Source organism: Vipera berus (genome assembly GCF_964194415.1).
Source record: "Vipera berus genome assembly, chromosome: 3".
In the NCBI taxonomy this organism is placed as follows: domain Eukaryota; kingdom Metazoa; phylum Chordata; class Lepidosauria; order Squamata; family Viperidae; genus Vipera; species Vipera berus.
The window spans coordinates 173,824,782-173,852,389 of NC_138204.1; the positions used below are offsets into that span (position 1 = coordinate 173,824,782).

Sequence of the window (27,608 nt, forward strand, 5' to 3'; positions counted from 1 at the left end):
AAAAATTACAACTGTAAAAAAGGAAGCATTTTCTTCTTCAGCAGTTTTGCATTCCAATTTTAGGAAATATTTTTACAAAATAGCTAGATGTTTTGATTAGAAGGTTTAAGAAATGGAAATAAATTAAACCAAATGATTGAATAAATGAGGAATATGGTTTACATTGGAATATAGTTGATTCCTTACTATCTAGAAAGTTGCAATAGATAAGTCTGAGGATCCAAATAATGAAATCTTAGAATCTGAAATAAATACATGCATGCACGCACGCACGCATGCATGCGCGCGCACACACACACAGACACACAGACACACACACACACAGAGAAAGAATGATAGACTAGCTCGTGTAACAACTATCTATTAACTGCATTTTTATGTATAAATGGCAATAAATGGACACACTGCTGTGCACATAAAGCTTTAATGGTATTAGATCTTTTATTTACTATTTTGAACTGCCTAGGTATGTACATGTCTATATAGCTCAAACATGGCAACACTGATTATTTATTGAGATAGAGAGTATTAAATCAAGCAATTTGAGATAAGGTGAAAGTCACCTGTCAATTTCAAACACTGACTGAGATATAGTTGGATAACACTGTTCTCACTGTATGCATCAAACACCAGTGTAGGCCAGGGCTGGCTTATGGATCAGTCTGCCTTTTCCAATTATACTCAGAATGATTATCTCATTTCTTAATTTATACACGCATTGGTATATGTAAACAAATTAAAATATGTTTGCCTGATTTCATTTAAATCACTGTATCTTACCGTTACCAAAATGTGTGCTTTGTGTTAGTTTGAAAGGTATTTTTACTGTAAAGTTTGCAAAAAACAAAGGCAGAAGTCTACTATTAGATAGTGACATTAGACAATAGAATTAAAACATAAAGAAGCAACTAGTAAGCATAAATAAAAACACTGTGGGAAAACTTTTTGGTTTTCCCTTTCAATCCCATATGTTCTTCCAAGTGCTAACTATAACCAAGGTATTTATACTACACATTGAATGTTAAAGATTTAATTCCTTCCATCTATTATTTTTATTGGACTTATATTTCCCAGAAACGATATTCCAAATGCCTAATTTAATCCTGTTATGCAATGTGTATATATATAAGACCACTTTTCCTTAAATTTGGTTAGACTTCTATTATGGATATCATTTTTGCCATTGCTACATATTATCTCTTGTTGGTCTCCCAATCTGATACTGTCAGCAAAATTCCCCTTTTTTCAGTGTTGTGCCAATGTTTTCTTGTAGCTCTCAACATATATCTTGCTAAACTGTGATATTTATCATTTATATTTTCCAGGATTGTATCCAATAAAAATATCCATGGTTTCAGATCATATTTTATTTTTAGGATTTACTGAATATTTTGATGCATTTCTTTCTTGAGGTTTTTTTTACATAATCCCCACATTTTATAGAGTGTTTCTTCTATGTTATAATCTTTCCAGCATTTATTATAAATTGAACTTCTCCCAGAGGGAACGAAGCTGAAGCCACCAGCCTGAGGATGACGGATGAGATTTCGTCGAAACGTTGCTCTTACACCTTCAATTCTACGTGGGAAAAAACCCAAATGACCAAAGATCTACATACAAACACCTGCGAAAACCTCAGAAAACATATGTGTGTGTGTGTGTGTGTAATTTTTTTTTATAATCTAAAAAAAAATTACACAAATATGAGCTGTCACTGTTGTGTCTACTGCCTGTGGATGGCCTTCGGTTAGGCCGAAACAACAGGAAATAAAGATTTGTCCCATGTTTGGGGCCTAGCAAGGTAATCTAAATAGTTAACAAGCATTTAACATATATATATATATATATATATATATATATATATATATATATATATATATATATATATATATATATATATATATATATATATATATATATGTATGTATGTATGTATGTATGTATGTATGTATGTATGTATGTATGTATGTATATATATATGCCATCCATAACACTCTGGCAACTCTGGGCGACTTATAACATCAAAATAAAACCATAAATATATATACCAATTTATATAATCACAATAAAATCACAAAGAAAATACAGGTTATAACTAAGACTAAAAAATGGGGAAGAAAGGAGCAGAATATATAGGAGTGGGGATTATTAGTCAATCACCACTTCCAATGTAATATTCCCCCATTAGGGCCCAAGCCAACCGGCACAGTCAGGTCTGCAGGCTATTGTGGAAAGTCAGGAGGGTAAAGGCCAATCTCACCTCCGGGCACAACATGTTCCAAAGGGTAGGAGCCACATAGTTCCTGGTATGTGTTTAGTCTGTTCTGTGAGTCTGAACACACCATGTTAACATATGTAATTAAATTAAACTGGTTCCTAATATGCATGTGGTTGGTTGGGTTTTTTTATTTTTTTGAGTATTTTTGCTGAATTTAAAATAGCCACAGAAACAAGAACTGTATAGTTCCAATTTCTTTTCTCATTTTCAATTTATATAACTTAGAAATATGATTGTGGATTGCACAGATCAATGAACCATGTCACATCTGTCAGCACTAGTCATACCTTTCAAGTATGCATGGTACAAATGCAATATAGCAGCATAAAAAGTAAATAATTTGTCTTATTTAATCATGATATTATAGGATTGTATCTATAATAGATTAGGCTTTGTTATCATTCCTAGTCTGGAATCAAGTCTCTTAATCTTTGGCAATTACAGCACTGAACCATTTAATAGCTCCATTATAAAGGTGTCATGTAATTGCTGGATAATACCCATAGCTTATGATGAAGGCTGTCTTATGTCAGGAGGAATTGTAATCTAGACATATCCAAAGGTCAGCAAATGAATTAATATTCATCTATCTAATTGTTTTTCCACATACTGGTAAATCAAGGCTACAGTAGCACAATTATTTTTTTCCAAATAAACAATCCAAAAACAATCTTTTAAAAAGGGTAGGCAGAAATATGGATGGAATGGGTGGATATTTTCCCCTTTAACATCCATCATGGTTCTACATTTTTCAATATTAGGTTGAAAAATGTAGAACCAAGTTAGAATATTTATTTATTGCCCAATATTTATTTATTTATTGGACCCACAAGGAATTTGTCTCCAGTGCATAAGCTCTCAGTATACATACAAACAACAAAGTAATATCATCATAAGGTATCAATAGGAGAAGGTAGTAAGAAAGATGAGTAGGATAATTGTAATACAGCCTTATTATATAGGTAAATATCCTTAGACATAAGACAATGCTGTGGGAATTAGGTGTTCAGCAGAGTGATGGGGAAAACAAGGGAAAAAAATTCTCTGTGTGTCCAATTGTTTTGGCATGCAATGCCCTATAGCGGCATCTTGAGGGGAGGAGTTGAAACAGTTCATATCCAGGATGTGAAGAATCTGTAGATATTTTCTCAGCCCTCTTTCTGACTCATGCAGTATATAGGTCCTCAATGGAAGGCAGGCTGGTTTCAATTTCATCACTGGAGATTTTTAAGAAAAGATTGAACAGACACCTATCTGAAATGGTATAGGGTCTCCTGCTTGAGCAGGGGGTTGGACTGGAAGACCTCCAAGGTCCCTTCCAACTCTATTCTGATTGAATTGTTTTTTCAGCAGTCCTAACTATTCATTGAACTGTATCTGTCCTGTGTGGTTGCTGTACCAAACTAGAAAGTTATAGAAGATTCAATAATTCCTCTGTAGAACTGTATCAACAGCTCCTTGAACAGTCCGAACTTTCTGAGTTGATGCAGTTGTATTTTTTTTAATGATGGTTCTAATGTTAGGTGTCCATTTCAAATACTGGGAGATTATAGAACCCAGACACTTGAAAGATGTTGAGGGGGAGAAATCCTGTACTATTTCTCATGCTTGTTCAGGAGACCCTTCCTGGAGATGTGAATCTTTGAATAGAAAAAGCTCACCTATTCCCATTCCATCTTGGATTGGGAACTGTAACAAACTGAAAAAGGATTTTTATGATTTGACATAAACAGAACAAAGTTACTGTTACCCATCCTATTTTATTAAAATTTACTGAAAAGGACAAGCTATTTGGCCCTTAATTATACAGATGTATTTTCTTTGTTTTTCCCCTCCCTTCCCTTCAAATCTTTGTGCACAAAATTTAAAAGAATCTGATGAAAAGTGACATAAACAAAGTAATGTAAAGCCATTCTTCCAAATTAAATTGTGAGAAATCTAAGTAATAAAAGAATTTGAAACAGTTCCCTATTCAAGGACTTACACATCCAAAGTGAGTGACATTTCCAAATGTTCAACAGTAGCCTGTCTAAAGTAATAACAGTTTTCTTGTTCAAATTGTGGTTGAATTTGTCCATGTGTTAAAAGATTAAGGAATTTAAAAAATACCTGGATGCTAGAACCAAGCAAGATGCACAGAAGAAGGAAGTGTTGATTTTCTGACTCAGCTGGCATTAGATTAATATGTACCTGGCTTCTGACAAAGTCAGTGGGAGAAGCCAGATTCACTTAACAACTACAGTGATTAATTTAACAATTGTGGCAAAAAAGGTCATAAAAAGGGCACAACTCACTTAACAACTGCCTTGGTTAGCAACAGAAATTTGGGGCTCAGTTGTGGTCATAAGTAAAGGATGACCTGTACTCTGCTTGTAGTATCTTCTATTATTGAGATGTGATTACCAGAGTTCAATAGTTGCCTACGCCATCTAACACACAATCTCTTTATTACTTGGTCATTTCTTACTTTTCTCATGAACTATCCATCATTTTACCATACATTCCTCTCTGCAATCAGCATGTACTTCTAATTGATAAGATCTTCATTTGTATTTCTACTACACCATGAAGTTATTTCTCTAGCTTGAGCTTGCTGTAAAACAATAAACTTATTCTGAACTGTACAGACACTGAAACACTACAAGCTTAATGGTTAGTACTGACATTTCAGATTTCAAGGAAGAATGGGTCACTCATGTACAACATTTTAAACAAGGCACAATATAGCTTCTGAAGAAAAGAAATAAATAAATTAAAAGACAATGGGAAAAATAGCTTAAATAAAAATGAGCAATAATTGTAAAAGTTTAAAGTATAATTGAATAGTAGTAGCTGAGAGAAAAAACATAATTGGGAAGTACATTACTAAATGCAGCATTGTAAAATATATTTTTATACTTGAATCTGTATAATTCTTAATAACCACTAGTACAGAGGTTCCCAACCTTTTGGGCACCAGGGACTGGTTCCATGGAGAGAGGTTTTTCCACGGACCAGAGGGAGTGTAGATTTGCATGCTGCTTGCATCCCACAGATGGGGCTTCACTGGTTTGTGTGGACCATTTCTGACCAGTACCAGGGGTTGGGGACCCCTGCACTAATAAACACTTGGACAGCAGACCACATAGGATACAGATCACTTAGCAACAATCTTCCTGTTATAAGATGTTTATTTAAATTATAGTAATTATTTGTAGAATTAAGCTTATGTATATGAATTATCAAATTCAGATTTTAATTTTTGTTGGGAAAATCAAAACATATCTCCAGTGATTCTTGAAAATTATGTATAGAAATCTTAAGGAACATTATAATAATAAACCTTTATTGTCAAAGTACAACATGTGTACATTGAGATTAGCTAAGCCTCCCCCCATGCTCTCTCCCCCCAACACACAGTGACAACAAATCCTCCATCCTACCACACCATGTGAACCAACTACACTACACACCGGCCTCCCAAGTCAATTCTGCATAAGTTCACAGAGATTATGTCCCATTTAAAAGCCTAACAGCCCACGGATAAAAGCTATTTTTCAGCCTGTTGGTACAGCTGGCTATATTCCTATATCTCCTACCGGATGGTAGGAGAGTAAAGAGATACCGTCCAGGGTGTGAGTCATCCCTGAGAATCTTCCTCACTCTTCCAAGGCAACAAGCCCTAGCAATGTCATCCAGTGGTGTCAGGGAACAGCCCACAATGTCTTGTGCTGTGCTCACTACCCTCTGTAATACTTTCCTGTCCGTGACTGTCAGACCAGCACACCAAACCACAATACCATACGAGAGGACGCTCTCTATAGTAGACCGGTAAAAGAGGGTCATTAGCCGTTGTTCTACCCTGCTCTTCTGCAAGACCCTAAGAAAGTGAAGCCTCTGTTGGGCCTTTCTAGCCACCTGAGTTGTGTTAACTTTCCAGGTCAGATCTTCACAGAGGTAGACTCCCAGAAATTTAAAGGAGGAAACTCCTCTCCTCTATACTTCTAAATAGGAATTTCAAAACTTTATCTGCAATTAAACTGATAAAACAATCTTGCAAATATTGTATTTCCAAATAAGTAGGAAATTCACAAGAAAAGAAGGATGATACAATAAGATTGATGAAAAGGGGAAAAGGATGAAACAATAGGATACACATATTTAAGGGGAGTTTGGAGGTAGAATTATACCAATAGAGGCCTTGCTGTATATACCAAGAGCCATGGTGGCACAGCGGTTAGAATAAAGTATTGCAGACTAATTCAGCTCACTGCCAGGAGTTCAATCACCATGAAGCAGTATAGAACTCTAAGTGCTATTGCTATTGCTATTATCTGATGTTCCCTTCCTATTATCAACCTTATTAGAGTAAAATTTCTCTGCCTGTGCCTAGGGCAAGGATTTTCCTACCATGGGAACCAACTAGGAATCCTGGCTTTTGGGCCTGCACTTGACAGACTAATAAACATCTTTTTTCAAATCTTGGTGGAAAATGAATATAAAATGCATTAGAGAAAGCTACATAAAGAAATCTTTATATTAGGGAAAGTTGCATATACAACCGAACATAGTGTAAAGCAAACACATTATGTTTTATATGACAATAAATGTATGGCGAGGTTCATAAAGAATCCTGAAGGAATTACAGCAAATTCATGAATGAGTATATGTAAAACCAACACGGATTTGATCTATTTGTAAGACAACTGAGCGCAGCTCAAATGGTAGTTCATATTTCTCTGCAAACAATCCTTCACATTTTCTGACACAAATAATTCAAAACACTACACAGAATAATGTTTAATTAGCTTAGCCCTCATTCTGCTGTCAGTAAGAGCCTCACTAAGACTTCACTAAAACGCCTGGCACTGTTGTTATAATTGTATTAATAGTTTCTGGTGGTATTGGTATTGGTATATGATATTAAAAGTGAGAATGTCTTTTTATCTTTACAACTATACAAGAGAGGTAAGGTGGTTCTGCATATTAGTCTGCCAGCTTATGTCTAGGCTAAAGGTATTCATGAAGTTTGGGGAGACACAGACAGCATAAATACATGTATCTATTTTAACTGTTAACAAGATCAAGCTTGAAATGCTGTTTTTCTAATTTCTTTTCAAATATTCAGTGTTTAAGTATGTATATTTACTTGTTCAGGTTATATCATAATATAAGACATGTGCCTAATCTAAATTGAACTCTTGTGCAGAATTCAAGGATTTTTTCCTATTACAACAGGAAAGCCAGACTTAATCATTGAATAAAAAGCTGTACTATAATGGTTTTTTGTGCTTGACCAAGCAGTTATGTTGCAATTTATTCATTTATGACAACTGTAATATTTTTTAATTAGGATATGATTAATTCCTTATCATAAGCAACAAGCTTCATCCCTCAGCTTAAACTGACGATTATATAAAATGTGCTATAAGAGTCATCCAATGGTTTTCTTCATTGGCATTCAATTTTTTTCTCTTTTTTAAAGGTGCAGGATCCAAAAATATCCCTTTTCACTTTGACGCTTTATCTGAAATTCAAATAAAAGAATCTTCTACATGAATTTTCTTTTGAAATCTAGCTGCCTCTGCCCTCCACCCATTCTTTAAATTCCAGTATCATACCAGTGTCTTCTAAAAGGTATTTAAGTGGTCAGTGATCAGCTTATTTCATAACAAGCAGACAGAATATCAACCAAATGAAAAATTCTTACATTCCAAGAAAGAACTGGGAATTTTAAAAAATTATTGCAACTATATAAATTCTGTTGTCAGCCTCCTCAAGAAAATATTAACTATCTTTAGGAGTTAGATGTTATGAATTATGTTCAAAATGTTTATCTAGCAAATTTCAATTTAAAAACAAAATAATAGAAATTTTGTTTTTAGCTGGAGACTTGCAAGCAATGCACTTAACTGTATTTATAAGAAGTACATGTGCTATACTCCATTATACAAGGAATAAGTACAGGAAAAGAAGAATTCCAGTCACTAGGATAGAAGGCTTATTGTTGTGTACCACTCACTCATATCCAGTCCTCAGCCTCTCTATAGATCAGCACACTCCATACTCCTTTGTCTCACACCACTTCCTTCAGATCTGCCATGGTCATCACAGTGTCATCCTTTATAATGTCCAGCCAGCAGATAGTAAGGCAGCCCCTTCTCCTTTTTCCATTGATCACTCCCCCATGATTGACTTTTCAAGTGAGTCAGTTCTCACGACATGACCAAAGTATGACAGGTTGTGTGTGACGATCTTGGTTCCAAGTGATATTTTTGGTAAGGTTCAGTCTAGGATTTCTTTGTTATTTTTGCAGTCCATGGGATGTATAATAGTCATCACCAACCCCACAGTTCAAAGGCATCCACCCTTTTCCTATCTGCCCAAAAGGTGCTTTTTCAAAAGGCAACTGGACTTTCTTTGTTTTTCCTTGAAAACGTTTCGCTTCTGATTCAATAAATTTCTTCAGTTCTGACTTCCTTTGTTCCTTTGGGACAACCATTACCTGGATGACTAAGAATCTCCATAGACATTCTCTTATCTGCCTTTTTCAGAGTCCAAGTTTCACAACCATAAGTAGCAACTGAAAAAATTATTGCATTAACTAATTCGCATTTGGTTTTGAGACTGATATCTTTACTAGATGTTATTCCTGCCAGACATTGCAATTCTTCCAAGTGCTATACAGCTTCTGATCTTAGGACTCAGTCACCACTTTGGTCAATTTTAGAGCCGAGGAAGATGAATTATTTTACTGTTTCAATAGTCTTGTTGTCAATCTGCACCTTGTCCTGTGTGTTCTCTGCAGTTGTAATTAACTTTGTTTTCTTGATGTTAATGTGCAGCCGCATTTTTCACTTTCATCTTTGACTCTTAGGATTAGGCACTCCAGATCCTCCTTGCTTTCTACAAGAATGTTGTATCATCTGCCTATTGGAGGTTGTTGATATTCCTACCCAGTTTTAACCCCATGGTAGATTCTTCCAAATATGCTTTTCTCATAACTATTTTTGTGTACATGTAAATAGTATAGGTGACAGAATGCAACCTTGCTGAGTGTCTTTTTCAATTTTGAACCATTTTGTGTCTCCATATTCCATGTTATAGTGGCTGCCTGATCAGAGTACAATGACTGAATGAGCTAGATGTACTGTGGTGTTATTCCCAGTTCTTTGAGGCAATTCCAGAGCTTGTCATGGTCAACACAACTGAAAGCTTTTGTGTAGTTAATGAAGCACATGTAGAGGATTTGGGGTATTCTTTTGATTTTTCCATTATCCATGTACATTGGCAATATGATTATGCATTCCTCTTCCTTTCTGAAATCCAGCTTGTACATCAGCCAGTTGTCTGTTGGTGGTTGGATTCAAACTTTGGTGGATTATCTTCAAGAGAATTTTACTTATGTGTGTTATCAAGGCTATGGTTCTGTGGTTGGAATAGTCTTTCATGTCACATTTCTTTGGTATTGAGATAAATATTGACCTTTTCCATTCTTTTGACCACTGATCAGACTTCCATATACTTTGGCAAAGTGCTATCAGTGTTTTTGTTGGCAGTAGTCTCAACAACTCTGCAGGAATTTCATCAACTCCTGGGGCTTTGCAGTTAAGCAATTGGTTGAGTGCCCCCCTACTTCCTCCTCCAAGATGTCTGTTCTATTTCTGGTAGGTCAGCTTCTCCTTTTATGGCTTGGCCTTATTTTTCATTTTGGGTAAAGTCATTCTGCATTTTCCCACCACTTTACTTTGATTGCTTGTTGGTCATAGAAAGCTACTTGTGGGTAAATTACAGAGAATTAATAAGCTTAGAGCAATGGCCCAAGAATTCAAATTTAGACTTAGGATTCAACTTTAGGGGGAAAAAATTAGTCCTATTCTAGATGGGTACACATTTGAAATATCAACTGATGTAGCCAAAGCCCTGGAAAAAAAACCAGCATAAGGCAACTGTTTAACTTCAAACAGTTTGGGACTGCATCTGGGTCTCTTTCTGAGAAGGCTCTGAGTTGTAAAAACATTCTCTTACTGCTGCTGCAGGTGCACATTCCATCCCATCCCTTCAGATGATACAAGAAAGTGCATCCTGACTTAGAAGGGCCATAGACTTTATGGTGCTGAAGAACTCTCTGGTGGCATATATGTTTACATAGCATTTCACCTGCTCAGCCTTCTTCCGCCACCATTTGTTCTGTATTTCTCACAGTTTTATCTATACTTTAGATTACTGATATTCCATTTTTTCTTTTTTTCTTTTTGACTTGATGATGGATTTTTATGCCCGTCTGCCAAGGTCTTGTTCTTGGCCTGAAGGGCTGCTGAAATGGTTTTTTGGTTTTCATCAAACCAGTCTTCATACGCCCAGATTTACACTTTTTGCAGTCTGTGTAATACCTTCTTTAAACTGCATCCACTTTTCAAAATGGGTTCCTACAAGTGATAAATTGCTGGAAAGGTTTTCATTAAGTACATCTTGGAAGTGTTGGACTTGATCTATTTCTTGTAGACTGCTGATGTGGATTGGCTTTCTGACAGTTCCTGGTTGCTTATAATGTAAAGAGGCTATGTGAAGTTTGAGGAGTGACCAGGCCAGCCTGTGATCTGTCTAGTACTCAGCATCTTGCATGGCATGAATGATGGTGACGTCTTTAAGATCGTGCTGACATACTATGACATAGTCAGGTAGGTCCCGGTGTTTGACCTAGGATGCATGTAGATAGTTTATACTTGTTTGCAAATCTGACCATAGTGTTAGTGATGCAGAGGTTGTGTTTTACAAAGTACCGTATATACTTGAGTATAAGCCGACTCGAGTATAAGCCGAGACCCCCAATTTCACCCCCCAAAACTGGAAAAAGTTATTGACTCGAGTATAAGCCGATCCGCCGTTCTGCAAGCCTGAATACACAGGAATACCCTGTGTGGCCGTGGCTCGTCGGCAGGTCTCCGTTCCTCCTGCCGACCTTTGGGGAGGTTTGGGCGCCTCCCCAAACCTCCCCAAACGTCGGCAGGTCTCCGTTCCTCCTGCCGACCTTTGGGGAGGTTTGGGCGCCTCCCCAAACCTCCCCAAACCTCGGCAGGTCTCCGTTCCTCCTGCCGACCTTTGGGGAGGTTTGGGCGCCTCCCCAAACCTCCCCAAACCTCGGCAAGTCTCCGTTCCTCCTGCCGACCTTTGGGGAGGTTTGGGCGCCTCCCCAAACCTCGGCAGGTCTCCGTTCCTCCGCGCAGACCTGCCGACCTTTGGGGAGGTTTGGGCGCCTCCCCAAACGTCCCCAAACCTCGGCAGGTCTCCGTTCCTGTTTGGGGAGGTTTGGGCGCCTCCCCAAACCTCCCCAAACCTCGGCAGGTCTCCGTTCCTCCGCGCAGACCTGCCGACGTTTGGGGAGGTTTGGGCGCCTCCCCAAACCTCCCCAAACCTCGGCAGGTCTCCGTTCCTGTTTGGGGAGGTTTGGGCGCCTCCCCAAACCTCCCCAAACCTCGGCAGGTCTCCGTTCCTCCGCGCAGACCTGCCGACCTTTGGGGAGGTTTGGGCGCCTCCCCAAACGTCCCCAAACCTCGGCAGGTCTCCGTTCCTGTTTGGGGAGGTTTGGGCGCCTCCCCAAACCTCCCCAAACCTCGGCAGGTCTCCGTTCCTCCGCGCAGACCTGCCGACCTTTGGGGAGGTTTGGGCGCCTCCCCAAACGTCCCCAAACCTCGGCAGGTCTCCGTTCCTGTTTGGGGAGGTTTGGGCGCCTCCCCAAACCTCCCCAAACCTCGGCAGGTCTCCGTTCCTCCGCGCAGACCTGCCGACCTTTGGGGAGGTTTGGGCGCCTCCCCAAACCTCCCCAAACCTCGGCAGGTCTCCGTTCCTGTTTGGGGAGGTTTGGGCGCCTCCCCAAACCTCCCCAAACCTCGGCAGGTCTCCGTTCCTCCGCGCAGACCTGCCGACGTTTGGGGAGGTTTGGGGAGGCGCCCAAACCTCCCCAAAGGTCGGCAGGTCTGCGCGGAGGAACGGAGACCTGCCGAGGTTTGGGGAGGCGCCCAAACCTCCCCAAACAGGAACGGAGACCTGCCGAGGTTTGGGGAGGTTTGGGGAGGCGCCCAAACCTCCCCAAAGGTCGGCAGGTCTGCGCGGAGGAACGGAGACCTGCCGAGGTTTGGGGACGTTTGGGGAGGCGCCCAAACCTCCCCAAACAGGAACGGAGACCTGCCGAGGTTTGGGGACGTTTGGGGAGGCGCCCAAACCTCCCCAAAGGTCGGCAGGTCTGCGCGGAGGAACGGAGACCTGCCGAGGTTTGGGGAGGTTTGGGGAGGCGCCCAAACCTCCCCAAACAGGAACGGAGACCTGCCGAGGTTTGGGGACGTTTGGGGAGGCGCCCAAACCTCCCCAAAGGTCGGCAGGTCTGCGCGGAGGAACGGAGACCTGCCGAGGTTTGGGGAGGTTTGGGGAGGCGCCCAAACCTCCCCAAACAGGAACGGAGACCTGCCGAGGTTTGGGGACGTTTGGGGAGGCGCCCAAACCTCCCCAAAGGTCGGCAGGTCTGCGCGGAGGAACGGAGACCTGCCGAGGTTTGGGGAGGCGCCCAAACCTCCCCAAACAGGAACGGAGACCTGCCGAGGTTTGGGGAGGCGCCCAAACCTCCCCAAACGTCGGCAAGTCTCCGTTCCTCCGCGCCCTGCCTGCCTGCTTCTTTCCGCTGCGGAAAGAAGCAGGCAGGCAAGGCGCGGAGTTTGGGGAGGTGCGCGCGCACCTCCCCAAACCTCCCCAAACTTCGGCAGGTCTCGGACGGCGGTGGCTTGGGAGAGGTGCGGGCGATCCCGGAAGCACCAAAGCCTCGGCCGCGCACAAGTCCTCGGTAAGTTTTTTTTGTTGACTGGAGTATAAGCCGAAGTGGAATTTTTCAGCCCAAAAAGTGGGCTGAAAAATTCGGCTTATACTCAAGTATATACGGTATATTAGTAATCTTTGAAGCATTAAAACAATTATTTCCTTTTAAAAACTTTCGTGGTGGCTTCAAAGTCTGTCTAATTTACGGGACATGTCTCTGCATACACAGATAACATTTCTGTTAGGGCCAGATGTGGAGCAAAGCAAACATGTAAAGCAAATACACAAAGATGGCTGGTGATAGTCTGAGCATCTTCTGAAGAATACAATTACTTTAATGATACTTTCACACAAAAATTGTTTTTGTTTAAAATCCTTTGAACAGTCCTATGAAATAGTTCATCACAATCAGGAATCAACAATTGCCTGCAAATAATCAGAAATAAAGAGCCTATTTATTGTGATGGTTTATTGTGATCTCCAGAAACTAGGAATTCCGAGTTCTAGCCCTGCCTTAGGCACAAAGCCAGCTGGATGACCTTGGGCTAGCCACTTTCTCTCAGTCCTAAGAAGGAGGCAATGGCAAACCACTTCTAGAAATCCTGCCAAAAAAAACCCTGCAGGAGCTTGTCCAGGCAGTCTCCAAGAATTGGACACAATTGAACAGAAGAAAAACAAAAACAGAAATGTATAAAGAAAAAAAAACCTTAGCAATAAAACTCATCTTCATCTATTAAATACAGTATCTTACCATCTTGCTGACTTTGAAGATTCTGTGGACTTTGAATTCTTTCTTCAAGATTTGAACTGAGGTCAGAATTCACAGCAGACATTCTAGTAGAATCACTCAAATCAAATTCATCACTTTCTATGGAACTTTCATCCTGAAAATATAACATTCCATATCTGAGCTATCAAGGTAATTTTTAAACTTGTTTGTACTGAATTGGATTATATCAGGTAATAACAAATGTAGCAAAAAATACATGTAAAGAATCAGAATACTTAAGATTGTAAGTATCTATGTAAGAATAATTAACTGGCTGATTTCCCCCTGGAAATCTATGTTCACACACACTACTGCTATGTATAAATGGATTCATAATTAATGATTAAATGGAACAGAGATAGAAGGTTGCACAAAAACAGCTATAATTTCTACAAACAGGTGACCATAATACTTCTGTCTCTTAAAAAGGCAAAATAAAATGGTGTAAGATAACACTGGTACATAGTGTTATATCTTTGCTTCAGATCAGAGGTTTTAAATATCTTGGGGTTTAGGACACATCAGAATTTTAAGAATGTAGTGGATATTGTTGAAGAAATGCTGGCTGTATAGAAAGCACACTATCATGGAGGACATTGATTTACCACAGGGATCTCCAAACTGTTCAAGCTGAGGGCTACATTTTAGTTAAAAATATTAAAATACAAGTGGGACAGTAGCCTGATGAGAATCTTGGAAGAGATCTCTGGGTACACCGATAGATAAATTAAATAACCTAAATTTAATCTGAAGGAACTTGTTTATTTTAAGCATGACCATTCTGAAAGATGCCTAGAAAAATTCTTCTTCTTCTTCTTCTTCTTCTTCTTCTTCTTCTTCTTCTTCTTCTTCTTCTTCTTCTTCTTCTTCTTCTTCTTCTTCTTCTTCTTCTTCTTCTTCTTCTCCTCCTCCTTCTCCTTCTCCTTCTCCTTCTCCTCCTCCTCCTCCTCCTCCTCCTCCTCCTCCATCATAATAATAATAATAATAATAATAATAATCATCATCATCATCATCAGTATTTTGTACTATTCCATAATTTGCTATAAAGCCTAGCAAGTCCTAGCAAAGAAAAACAAAATCCAAAGGACTTGTATAAACTCCATCTAATTGTAATAGATACTGCGGTGAGACTTCAGATAAAAGAATAGCATAGCACTTTGGAGTTATGGAGGGTAGGGAACAAAATTAATTTTGGGTCAATTGAAGTGGAGGAATAAATTATGGATAAGTAATGAATAAGAACAGATTGTCATTGTTTCAATACTAGATCTTGTTACTGAAAAGCATGTGTTAACCGAGTTTTATTTTCCACCCAACATATATGCAAGCATGATGAATTAATTCTTATAAATAAACATTTAGTATAAATTCAGCATGCATTTTTAAAATTATGAAGCACTATATTACATATAAAATTTGTTTATATTTTCTAGGGCCTCCCTGTCAATCTATTCTTCACACTATATATATATATATATATATATATATATATATATATATATATATATATATATATCCATGAAATGAACTCCTTCCTGATGAAGGGATAAAGCTTCGTTTTCTATCATGCTTACAGTAATCTAGTGTGAAAATTAGTTTGCTAGTCTGCCTGGGAAACTACTCATAAGAAAAAACAACAACACTGATTTCCAGAATAAAAGTAGTTTGATATAAGTCTTTTCCTTCAACGCAGTTAACATTATGCAAGAAGCAAAGGAAACCTGCCTGCTAGCCCTGCTTTTATTTCTTCACCAACTATATATTCACATTGAGATCTAAACAAGGGAGGATCTTCCATGTAGGATGTGCATTTTCTCCTGTCCAGACTTTCACCCACAATGTGGAGATAATCCACCTCCTCTACTCTATGCAGTACCTGAGTAAAACTATAACAAGGTTATAGTATGTATTTAAATGGAATAACTAAAATAAACAAACTTAACAAATGAAACAAACTGAATACATAAGCTGACTACTTACTCCTAGGATCCCCAATTCAGAGGAACAATTAGCCTTCAAAGCTTTTATTTACATGGAAAGAACAAATGTAGCTAAAAGTAGGAAGGTGTATTACACAGGGAGGAGAAGCTATAACTATCAGGTAGCAATGTCTTAAATGAGTGTTTTGTAACAGATTGTCTACCATATAAGTTATTTTATGAATGGGTAATGGCTTCTTTGCAAAGAAGCCTATTTTGCAAGACCATTTACATATATTCAAAAAACTATATCTGCTAACAAACCCAAAAAAGTAGGGAATTCTTGATTTAACTGTAATAAATGGATTCAGTGTAAATCATGAAATGGCGTAAATTGCCCTTTAAAAAAATATTTTACAAAGCACCAACCACAACTATTTAAGTATTATATAGAGATTCCACTAATAAAAGTTTGAACAAGATGCTAATTGTTTTTTAGGTTTATTTAATAGGAGGTTCAAAGAGTCAAGATTGTGGACATGACTGCAAATCAAATCCACCCCCAAACATGCAATGCACATGAAAATGGGTGGAACTTGAAAGTCTCACAGACCATCTTGTGTTTTTTTAAAATGAACCTAATCCTTCACATTGATACCCTTAAGGGATAATGTGGAAGGCATGCAAACCTAGTTTTTATTTCTTGAAATACTGTGTATAATCACTAGTACAGACTGTGCAGCAGCCCTTTGTCTCTAAGACAGCTGCAGAATCTAGAGCATGCTTCATTTCTGCTCCATAGTCCCAAGATAGCAGACAACTCTGGAAAAATAGGGCAGAACAATGATCTGCAGTTATGCCTTCTTTAGACAGTAGATACATTAATGAGTTGTACTTTCTAAAAGTAAATTGTAACTGAAATAATTGAATAGATTTTTTTTAAAAAAATGCTTCTCATACAAAGAGGCAGCTCCCTACACCTGCAAATCTGGAATGTATCAGTAAAACCTACATAGTAAACTGCTTTGGTGTTTTTTTTACTTCAGGTTGCTATGATACAACAATTATAACAGATACGTTCAAGCTGATCTTTCCTTATAACAACGCTGCTTCTGAGAAAGTAACGTCCAGTTACACCTCTCTGGCAATTCCCTGTGACTCCCACCTATCATTACAACGTATAATCATGCATTGACTAGGAAAGTGTCATGATTCCCCTTGCTCACTTCATTAGATTAGATAATTCCAAAGAAGGAGCAAGGAGAGACAGATTCCAGTCTACTCTCACCCACAAAAAGCCAACTACGCTAGGTGATTTTGGAGCAGGCACTCTCTTTCAGTTCAACCTACCTCACAGGGTGGTTGTTGTAGGGAAAAAATAGGAGGAGGGAACACTGTATGCTGTTTTGAGCTCCCGAGGAAAAGGTAGGATGCAGATCTAATAAATTAATAAAAATGAATTGGAAACCCCCCCCCCAGAATGCATATCTAACAAGACTAATTTAAACTGATGATCAACTAGGCTTCTACTTGGAAGGAATCCTTTTTTTCAAAAAGCAGTCAATTAAAAATAATATAACCTAATGAAAAATAATGGAAATGTTTTGTAGTTCCCATGTTTATGATACAATTTTTATGACTAGGACTCCTAAGCCTCTCAGAAAGGTATCTTTTTTCATGATGCATCATTAAAATATTTTAACTATGATCTGAACAGAAAATATGGCATAACATAAAGTGATTTGATACTTGTAATCATACAACTTTAGCGTTCCATTTGAGCAGTAACATGGAATTACCTTGTTAAGTTTTTCAGGGCTTAGACAAGATTGGCTTGGTGCTGCCATCTGATGTCTACATTAAGGAAAGCTGATTGTAAACATGCAAATATTACAAAAAATTATGTTCGAAAATGTATGTATTATAAATGTATATATTACAGAATCATATGTGCATAATAAGAAAAGTCTGTTGTGAAAATAAATGTTTTATTACTTTTGAAGATTAGTGTAGATATTGACAGAAAGTATACAAGGTATTTCCAAGCTTGATCACATGAGCTATTAGTCTTGTTAGATATACATTCTTTCTGGGGAAAAGGTACCTTCTCCCTGTTTTTTTTTCTTATGTAAATCTAAATTCTTAGATTTTCTTGGAGAAATACTACCTCAGTTTCTTACAATTAATGGCAATCTTTTAAGAGGAGTGTAGAGGGAACAGATCAAATAATATACTGTTCTTTTTCCCTTCCTCATTTTATTGACGGTTGTGTTCTGGTGGATGAGCTACAGTTAGGTTGGGAGAAAACCAGTTAGCATATTCTTTTGACTTTATTTTATACTTTTAGAGTAGAAGCAGATTATTAATTAGATCAAAAGGAAAGCTTTCCCATTCCTTCTTCAGACTGGTGAATGTTTTAAAAAATATTTTAGGTTGGGTAAAACTGAAAATTGGGTTTAGGAGGCCTTATTATGAACTTCCCTGTTCTTAATCTGTACTGCCTAAGGAGGCAATGATTGGTCTTGGTTTTCTATAAGTTGTTTTGGACATTTATATATTTCTTTTTTCTCTTTTTTCCTCTTTTATGTATACTTTACCAGCAGTGTTTCTCAACGCTAGCAACTTAAAAATGTGTGAACTTTAATTCCCAGAATTCCCCAGCAAAAATGCTGGCTTGAGAATTCTGGGAGTTGAAATCCACACATCTTCAAACTGCCAAGTTTGAGAAACATTGAGACAGTTCATTGAGTGCCATCTCATCAGCTTTGCTTATGCATACAGTATGTCTCTCTCCTCAATTTATACGTAAGAGACAAACAAATTTATTATTATTATTATTTCTAACCCTGCCATTGAATTTTTCCAGATAGTCAAGATAGTCAAATATTCAGACACAATTTGTTGCTTTTAAACTTTCTTGATTCCTTTCAAGATAACCAATAACCCTATGAAGAAAGATATCTTATCCAAGTAGAAAGAGAAGTTTTGTTTCTGCTTGGAAACCGCTTCTGGACTTTGTGCTTGAAGTGGGGAAAAATGATATTATAATTTTGGGTTTTACCAATTAAACTGATTTGCCAATACAGAAATAGCGAGTGCATACTACTATGCAAATGTAAAAAGTTGAGATTTGATTTTAATATATGATTTTGCTGCAACGGAGAGAGTCGGAAGTCAATGCCTTTTGTTTCTTCCCCTCCCTTTCTTCACACCTTTTTTGTTTTCCCTTTTTCTACTGTTGTCCCCTACTATTTGCCTTTGTATTTTCACATTTTATGTTATAAATGAATAAAACTAATAAAAAAAGAAAAGAAAAAAAAGAAAAATATCCTATCATATTACTTCCCATATTTTTCCCATTGTTTGCACACTAGCTAATGATACATGCTGTTCAGTTTGCAAAATTATTTAAAAATATTACATATCTATAAAATTGATTTTTAAAAAAGTTCTCATGTTTACCATTTGGAAAAATCAAATTGCATTAAAAATAAAAACTCTAAACAGAAGTCCAAACCTCACATAGCAAATTACATGAATTGTAATTTGAATATAATTATCATTAATATGAACAAATTAAGTATTTACCTCATCTTGTTGGGAATTTAATAGCTGCAGCTTCATATGCTTCATATAGGCCATTGTGATTGGCATATTATAATCAATCATGCTTGTCACCAATGTTGGAGGTTTTCCGTTATCTGCAAGAATTAGAACATATTATGTATAGTCTGATAATTATAGGGTTATAGAAGCAGATTAATTGTGAAGTGTTTAGAATATTTCCAATTTAGGAAAAAATAATCAGCAACTGCAACTTGATAAACTCCATGGGAATTACAAAAAATTTCAGAACTAAAAACCTTCTACATAATAATAAAATATATTGAGATATTTTGTATAGAAATATTTGCAAGAGGTCCAATGAAAGCCCCATAATTAATTACATATGTATCACTTTTCTTCATAATAAAGTTCAAGATAGTCTGCATAGGATTTAAGGCAGCCTCCTGTCTCACTAATCCCGACTTTAATTTCAGCAAGAAAGCTACATCCAGTTTGTGTAATTAAATGATAAAGCATCCAAAAAGTATGTACCTAGTTGTTGTCTTGTAAAAGGGCTTTTGTTATGCTTCCGCACACTTTAACAATATATGCCCAAATTGAATGATACCGGCTGTATGATTATCACAGAAAGGTGCACATACCATGCTATGTTAAGGCAAATGCCATTCTACATTCTACATTCTACATCTTCCTTTTTCTACACTCTCCAAAATATATTATACAAAGACCTACATTGATCAAAGTTATGAGGATGAACGAGGTCCATATCTATGGGCCATCTGGTGATCATACAACTTTAAAAGATATAACTTATTCAAAAGGAAATGACCAAACAAAAGTGGAAGAGTGGCATTATACATGAAGGAAGTGCATTCAGATATTGAGATCCAGGAATTTCAGTGCCAAAGTCCAAGATTATTTGGATAAAAATACAAGGCAGGAAGCAAGAACGTACTATTGAGGAGGAGGGAGATGATTACTATACATCACCAAGCTAGGCAGAACCTCCAGATAATGCCCTCCTGGACTAGTTTAAAGAAATTTCAGGGATGACAGACATAGTAATAAAGGAAACTTCAACAAGACAGATATCTGTTGGAAAATCAGGTTCGCCAAAACTGCAAGCTTCCAAAATTTCTTAATAGTTTTGCTGTAGTCAGTAATTTCATGTTTCAGAAGACTGAAAGCAAGAACAGGAGGATTAATCATCCTAGATAGGAACTCGAATTTTGGGGAGAAGTGACCATATCATCTTTAGATTCAAGATACTACAGAAAGAGAAATTGGAGCATTATAGTGTGCACCATAGGTTTCACAAAAAGAAATTCCAATAATCTTAGAGAAGTAATATGCAAGATCCATGGGGGAAAAAATTGAGATCCAAGATTGTGTAAAAATGTTGGGAAGTTCTCAAAAACATGTTACTAAAACTATAATTACACACCATTTCAATGAGAGAAAAAATGGGCATTTTAGAAAATTGCACAGCAGGCTTTTAGGTGAACTAAGTGTTAGAAAGACATATTGAGCAAATGAAAGGTGGACATAACCACTAAGCTACTGAATCAGTAAGTAGCAAATAGCTCCTGAAATAAAGTTGGAAGGTTAAAGTGCAAATGTAACTTAGATTCATATGGGGAAGCTAAAAGGAACCAAAAGGCTTTTTGGTACAGTAAATAATGAAAGAAAGAAAAAGGAAGAAGTGGGCACATTAGTACAAGAACATGATAGGATAGGAGAGGAGAGGAGAGGATAGGAGAGGAGAGGAGAGGAGAGGAGAGGAGAGGAGAGGAGAGGAGAGGAGAGGAGAGGAGAGGAGAGGAGAGGAGAGGAGAGGAGAGGATAGTAACAGGTGATGGAGAGAAGCAAGCATGATGGAGAGAACTCTTCATCTCTTACTTTGTTTTGATCTTCTCCCCAAAAGAAAACTGTGAAGGAGGGAGTGGCAACCAAGTTTTCAAGATTATTGTCAAGACCCTCATAGCTAGCAACAAAAGGAAGCAAAAACAATATAGATTTTTATTGCTAGTCTAAGATATGAAAGTGACAAAAATTGGTTCACAAACTCAGTAATAAAAATTAAGGGAGAGTTTCTTACTGAATTGCCTCTTTTGAGATAAACACCAAATGTTTCATCTGCTGCTTTCCCACAATAATAATATAATGTGTATATGGATCTGAAAATTAATTCTCAAATAACAATACAATTGTTTTTGACAGGGAAGATGAAGTAAACAATTATAAATTACAATAATTGAATTAATTCCTATATTTTATAGAATATTATTACTGTAAATATGGGGGAAATTATAGAAAAATTTAAGGTATACAAAGGCAAATAGAAGACTAACATGTAGTATGTGATATAATGTATGGTATAAGTGTTCATCAAAAATTAGCAAAAAGGAATATCTATAGCAGCATGCTTTCATGGGGGAATTCAATATTTTATTAGTTTATTACTATAACAGCATGATTCTGACCACTTTGTTAATTGGCTATGTCAAGAGAAACATAAAGTAATCTTAGTGCAGTGGAAAAATAATGGCTTATGAATAGGTGAATGACATGGAGAAAAGTGAATGGATAGCGAGCAAGGGATAGGCCAAGAATCATGCTTCAGTGGAGTTGAGATCCTCAAAAATAAAAGATGAAAGATCTGAAAACAAAATGTGATGAATGAACTGGTGTATGAACACAGTGAAAGCCAGGATGATTTCCAAAGATAGTGTAGGAGATGACCAGGCTGAACCCAAGGTGGGGTCAAATGCATCAACAATCTGGAGTCTGGAATCCCTACACCCCTGAAAGAGACATTGAAAGTCTGTTGACTCCTATCTGGTGCCAATGTGTCTTGACTGTTAGTAGATCAGGTGCTTATGTATAGGTTGCATGGGATAAACTTGCAGTGCTTTTGAATTCTATTTGGTTTCTTGCACATGATATATAGGTATGGAAAGGTATGGTGATTAGTGTACAATTTTTCCCCTATCACTTTAGTATTTCTTATCCCCTTTCTGCACTTTAACCTAAAGTTGTTTTATTCCAAAAGTTAATTACTCCACTAAGTGTGCTAGAGGATAAGCCAATGAATAACACAGAATGGGAGCAAACAATATTTAGGCATGGTTAAGGGGTAGGAACCATTGGAGGAGTTGAAGACCAAATTAGGGGCAGATCATCATGGAAAACAACAGTGTCATTAAGAGTCAATAGGACCTGATGACATAAAATCAATCATACAATCAGGGTAACTAGCTAATCTGAGAAAATTGTCTGACTTCTCAAATTTATTTTGCCTCCTCTCAAAATTCTTATGTTTTCTATGAGAATCTTCCCTCTATCAGAAAGAACTTCCCCTCTAAAATTCAAATGTAAAGAGGAGAGAAAGTAGTGTTTTTCATTTCAGAATATGTGATTTATGTCATTGACATTTCATTTGTTAGATTCAGACTGTACCATCCTCCAGGATCTCAGGACTGCATACCTTGCACTCACCATATCCTTTTCCCCACTATCACAACTCTGAAGGGCAGGTTTAGCTGAAAAAATCATGCATTGAATTTTCACAGATCATCTTACTACACCTATAGGTAAAGGTAAAGGTTCCCCCGCACATGCGTGCTAGTCGTTTCGAACTCTAGGGGCCGGTGCTCATCTCCGTTTCAAAGCCGAAGAGCCAGCCCTTGTCCGAGGATGACTCCGTGGTCATGTGGCCGGCATGACTAGATGCCAAAGGCGCACAGAACGCTGTTACCTTCCCACCGTAGTGGTCCCTATTTTTCTACTTGCATTTTTACGTGCTTTTGAACTGCTAGGTTGGCAGAAGCTGGGACGAGTAACAGGCGCTCACTCTGTTACGCGGCACTCAGGATTCGACCCACCAAAGGATACTTATTATATATCATTTTAGAAAAACATTCTTTTGCATACAAAGAAAAGGAATGAAAACTGTCCTGTCTTCGTGTAGGGAGTAAAGGATTAGGCTAGAAGACTGTGACTTCTAGTCCTGCCTTTACATGGATGACCTTGGGCCAGTCATTTTCCCTCAGCCCTAGGAAGGAGGCAATGGCAAACCAGTTCTGGAAAACCTTGCCAAGAAAACTGCAGGGACTTGTCCAGGCAATCTCCAAGAATTGGGCATGATTGAACAGAAGAAAAAAAAAGTCTTGCCATTATTGAGGATATATGAGTGCATACATGGTATTACATATGATCCTTTCAGAGAATTCTGGAGACATACTACAGTATATGCTAATGCAGAAATGATATTGTATGAATGTTTCAACCATTCTAGTGTACAGCTTTTATGAGTCTTCACTTACATCAGGAAATTATAAGTGGAGTATGAATAAAACGCTTTACATCTCATTATTTGACACTAAACCTACCTTTATGATCAGCTCCATCTGGGTTTAAATGCATTCTTTTCTGGCACTCTGAGCAGCTCATTAGGAATCGTGTCACTGCTTCTCTTGGTAGAAAGGCATAGGTCTCTGAAATCTGAAATGAATAATGAAATATAGGCATTATGATATAAGCTGAGTGGGTATGATTTAATGGAACCTATCATTATATTTCTAAATAAAGTGTATGTTATCATAATTCCTGAAAGTCCAATCAAGTATGAGTACTACACTGAATTTCAAGCAATAGGAGCTTACTTGGTCTACCAAATCAAGATATAATGTTAATAAAATCATTTTTGCTTATGACAAAAAAAATCAAGAAAATAATAAATACTCAAATGATATTTCTAAAAAGGTCTTTTATTCATATACCCCAAATATTTGCATTTATCTGTTATAGTTCCTATTCTCTTAGCAGTGCTTTTATTTGTCCCCAATTTTGCCTTTTGATAACACTTTGTTAATTGCATGACAATTCTACATAATAGCAGGAAAAGATGCAGCTACTTTTAAGAGTTACCACAGTGTCAGATGCAAGCTGCTCCATTGCAACTTCATGGAAGTGAATCTACACCATTGAAAAGATTTTAAATTAAGGAAATAAATATAACCTACTGAAGTTTTTTTTTTAATACATAATGGCGAAAGTAGTGGGTCCTGCAAAGTTATCCTTACTATGAGAATAACATGATAAATTCAGATGCATTAGCCTTTAAATAAGGAATATGGATGTCCTCATCCTTCCAGAAGATACTCTGGATAGAAAAAGGGGAAATATAATTGCATATCAATCTGTCATGATTAAAACCCAATACAGCAAAAAAAAAAATCCCTTTTTAGCAATAGTTGCCATCTCAATACATGTTTCAACATAGGCATTCATTCCAAAGCATGATATAAAAATCATCTAAACATCAGAACAGAAGCACCTTCATTTTATATGCACATCATAATGTTCCATTGTGCATAAGGGACAGACCTAGTATCACAATATTAAGATATATACTTGATCACTCCTCATCTTGCCACCCCATGGATTGCTATGTCCAGAACCCCTATCCAACATAACTCTTAGTTCTACTTTCAACAATAAACAATTATATTGGACCCTGCCATGTTGCTGCCAGACAGACTGAACCAGTCTTTAAAATCAGGACTGAAAATAGTCTGTACACATTAGTTAACTTCACTGACATATTCAAAAAGGAATGCAGTGCATTGAAATTAATGAAGCATTCTTATGGATTCATTAGCAACCTGTATTTTGGAGGATGCTTCATTTATTTTAATCAAAAACTGTACATAATTCATAATTCATTCAGGTAGGATAGAATTTTATTTGGAAAACAAAAGAGTTACAACTGTGAAACTGATATACATTTTATATACTGTTGTTGTTAATTGCGAAGTCGTGTCCGACCCATCGCGACGCTATGGACAATGTTCCTCCAGGCCTTCCTTTTATATACTAGTATAGTGCATAAAGAAAGCATTAGATTGCACAAAGGAGACAGGTTCAAGACTACCCTCAACAAGGGGGCACACCCAGTGACTTTAGGTCAGTTACATTAACTTCTATCAACCTACAGGGTATTTTTATGGGGGGAAATTGGGGAGGGAGAACAATGTATGCTGCCTGAACTTAGGGCAGAAAGTAATAAATTTTGGATATCTATCAAAAATAGCTCACGTGGAGAAATGCAGTTCTCGTAGCATGGCACAAAAGATATTCTTTCTGAATGGGAAAACATGACCTTCTCTGTATACCAGCATATTAGATGCTTTTAGAAGTAATACCCATGACCCATTGGGTCATCATTTCGGAGATATTTCCTTACCTAATCAGAGAAACAGAATGACTACAGGCAGGGGGGAAAAAACGGTGGAAGTAGGAACTCCCTGTTCTTCCCTACCTTCCTTCCATCCCTCCTCCTCTTTCCTTCTTTTCCTCCCTACCTTCCTCCCTGTTTTTCCCTTCCTCCTTCCCTCCATTCCCTCCTTCTTCTCTTCACTTTGCTTCCTAGCAACAGGTAATTGGCTCCCTTCCTCCCTCCTCTCCCTCAACTCACTCATTCTTCTTTCCTTTCTTTTTCATTCTCCTTCCTTCCTTCCTTTTTTCCTTACTTCCTCCATCTCCCTTTCCTTGTCTTCCCAGCAGACTGGAAATTAGCTGCTGGTGGGAGGGAGGGAGGGTATGAGTGGCCAGCATGGTGCAAGTGCAGAGGGACTGGAAAAGAGTGCACAATTTCTCCATTGAGTTTCTCCCAGCAAGTTTCTAATGAGCAAATACTTTATTAGTGGGAAGGTGGCAAGGAGTGTGAAACCCATATCAATTCTTTCCGAGTTCCCCATCAACTTGTGAGAAAATGACAGGAAATGTTGAAAATCAGGATCATGTGACCGTGGCTGATTATAGCAGTGTAATGATGGCACTGAACAACAGCTGAGCAGTGGTGCTAAAGTGGCAAAAAAATCCCCAAAAGTCATTCCCTTGGGGGTGATAGGCCCCAGCATTTAGTAAGTTAGCCCTTTTGAGGTACGGTACTTTTGTTGACAGCTTTTTGCCCTATGATGTGTTTCACCCAATTGAAGGTTATTTTATTTATTTCTTTGTTAAATTTATTTGCCGCCTATCTCGCCACATGGCTACTCTAGGCAGCCACAACAGTAAAAAGGAAGAAATAAAAAGAGTGTGAATAGAAGTAAGAAAATAGAACAATAAAATAAGCAATGAAAAAGAACATAATGAGAAATATAACTATTTGATTACTACAAAAAAAAAAGAAAAGAAAATGGGCAGGTAGAGAGCAGAGAACAGGGGGAAGGTGAAGTCTGCCACAAGTCCAGCATCCACTTCCAGCGTGGAACTCCCCCAATTTGGACCCAGGCCAACTGGCAGAGCCAAGTTTTCAGGCTCTTCAGTTACAAAGTACAGTATGAGACAAGCATGAGAGTTTTAGTAGGTATGTAGATTAACAAAAAAAAATAGAATTTATGCTCCACTTCAGTCCCAAAATTATTTCATTCATTCTCAGATACAAATTAAGAATAAAACAGATTTGAGGTCCCATCTAGACTATCACCATTTTCACTTCCTAAAATCTCAGTGGTTCAGCTGCAAAGCTAAAGTATAAAGCCACCTTTCCCTGAGAATAATTGCTAATAAGGCTAAAGCTGAGAATCAAGTAAATGAAGGTGAAGCAAGAATTACCTCCAGTGGAGAAATAGTCACAAGCTTGTGAAACTGTAGTATTTTATACTTCTTTAAAGAAAATACTGGCTTCAATAATAATTTTACTGCAGTATGAATGATACCAAATAAGCTAAAAATAAATTACCTCTGTTCTCCAATTTGATTGTATGTGAAAAAAGAAATCTGTCCCTTTCTTCAGATTAATACAGAATTCTTATGTGATATTCCTCCACATGCCACCTACATACAATAAAGCAAGTTGCACAGGATATTTGTTGCAAACATATTTGTTGCAAACTGCTAACGGCGTTATTCATCAGATGCAACAGAGATAGAACAAGGTTATGCCTCCATATTTCTTCTTTCTGTTTCTAGGCAACTTCCTTGTTGAACTCTAGTATGCCATGAAAGAAAAAGCTTAGAGATATATGTATTTACTCTTTTAAAAAAAGATGCTCTTCTGAATCCATATTCATTCCATATTCATCTTGCTGTATCCTTCATTCATCAGATTTACATAACCAGTGGTACATTTGCTGTATTATATACCGCACTAATGTATTTCCAAATAGTGCCCTTTCTAGTACATGGCAAATGCTAAACATTTAGAGTAATGTGACTGCATTATTACTATTCAATAATTGATGATTTATAAAAAGATGACAAGGCATATGTTTGATGTGGTATA

The 27,608-nt window shown here is 37.6% G+C and overlaps 1 protein-coding gene across 3 annotated transcripts in view; it reads right to left on the reverse strand.

Moving 5' to 3' along the window:
- Positions 1 to 27,608, reverse strand: part of NOL4 (nucleolar protein 4) — a gene marked incomplete at both ends in the record, with an annotated part of 145,519 nt that overhangs the window by 47,574 nt on the left and 70,337 nt on the right. For all 3 annotated transcript variants that reach the window (XM_081323499.1, XM_081323498.1, XM_081323497.1), the window contains 3 exons: positions 13,815 to 13,947; positions 19,340 to 19,452; positions 23,710 to 23,821. In XM_081323499.1, the coding sequence (XP_081179625.1) occupies positions 13,815 to 13,947; positions 19,340 to 19,452; positions 23,710 to 23,821 (358 nt within the window). The remainder of the gene's footprint in view (positions 1 to 13,814; positions 13,948 to 19,339; positions 19,453 to 23,709; positions 23,822 to 27,608) is intronic.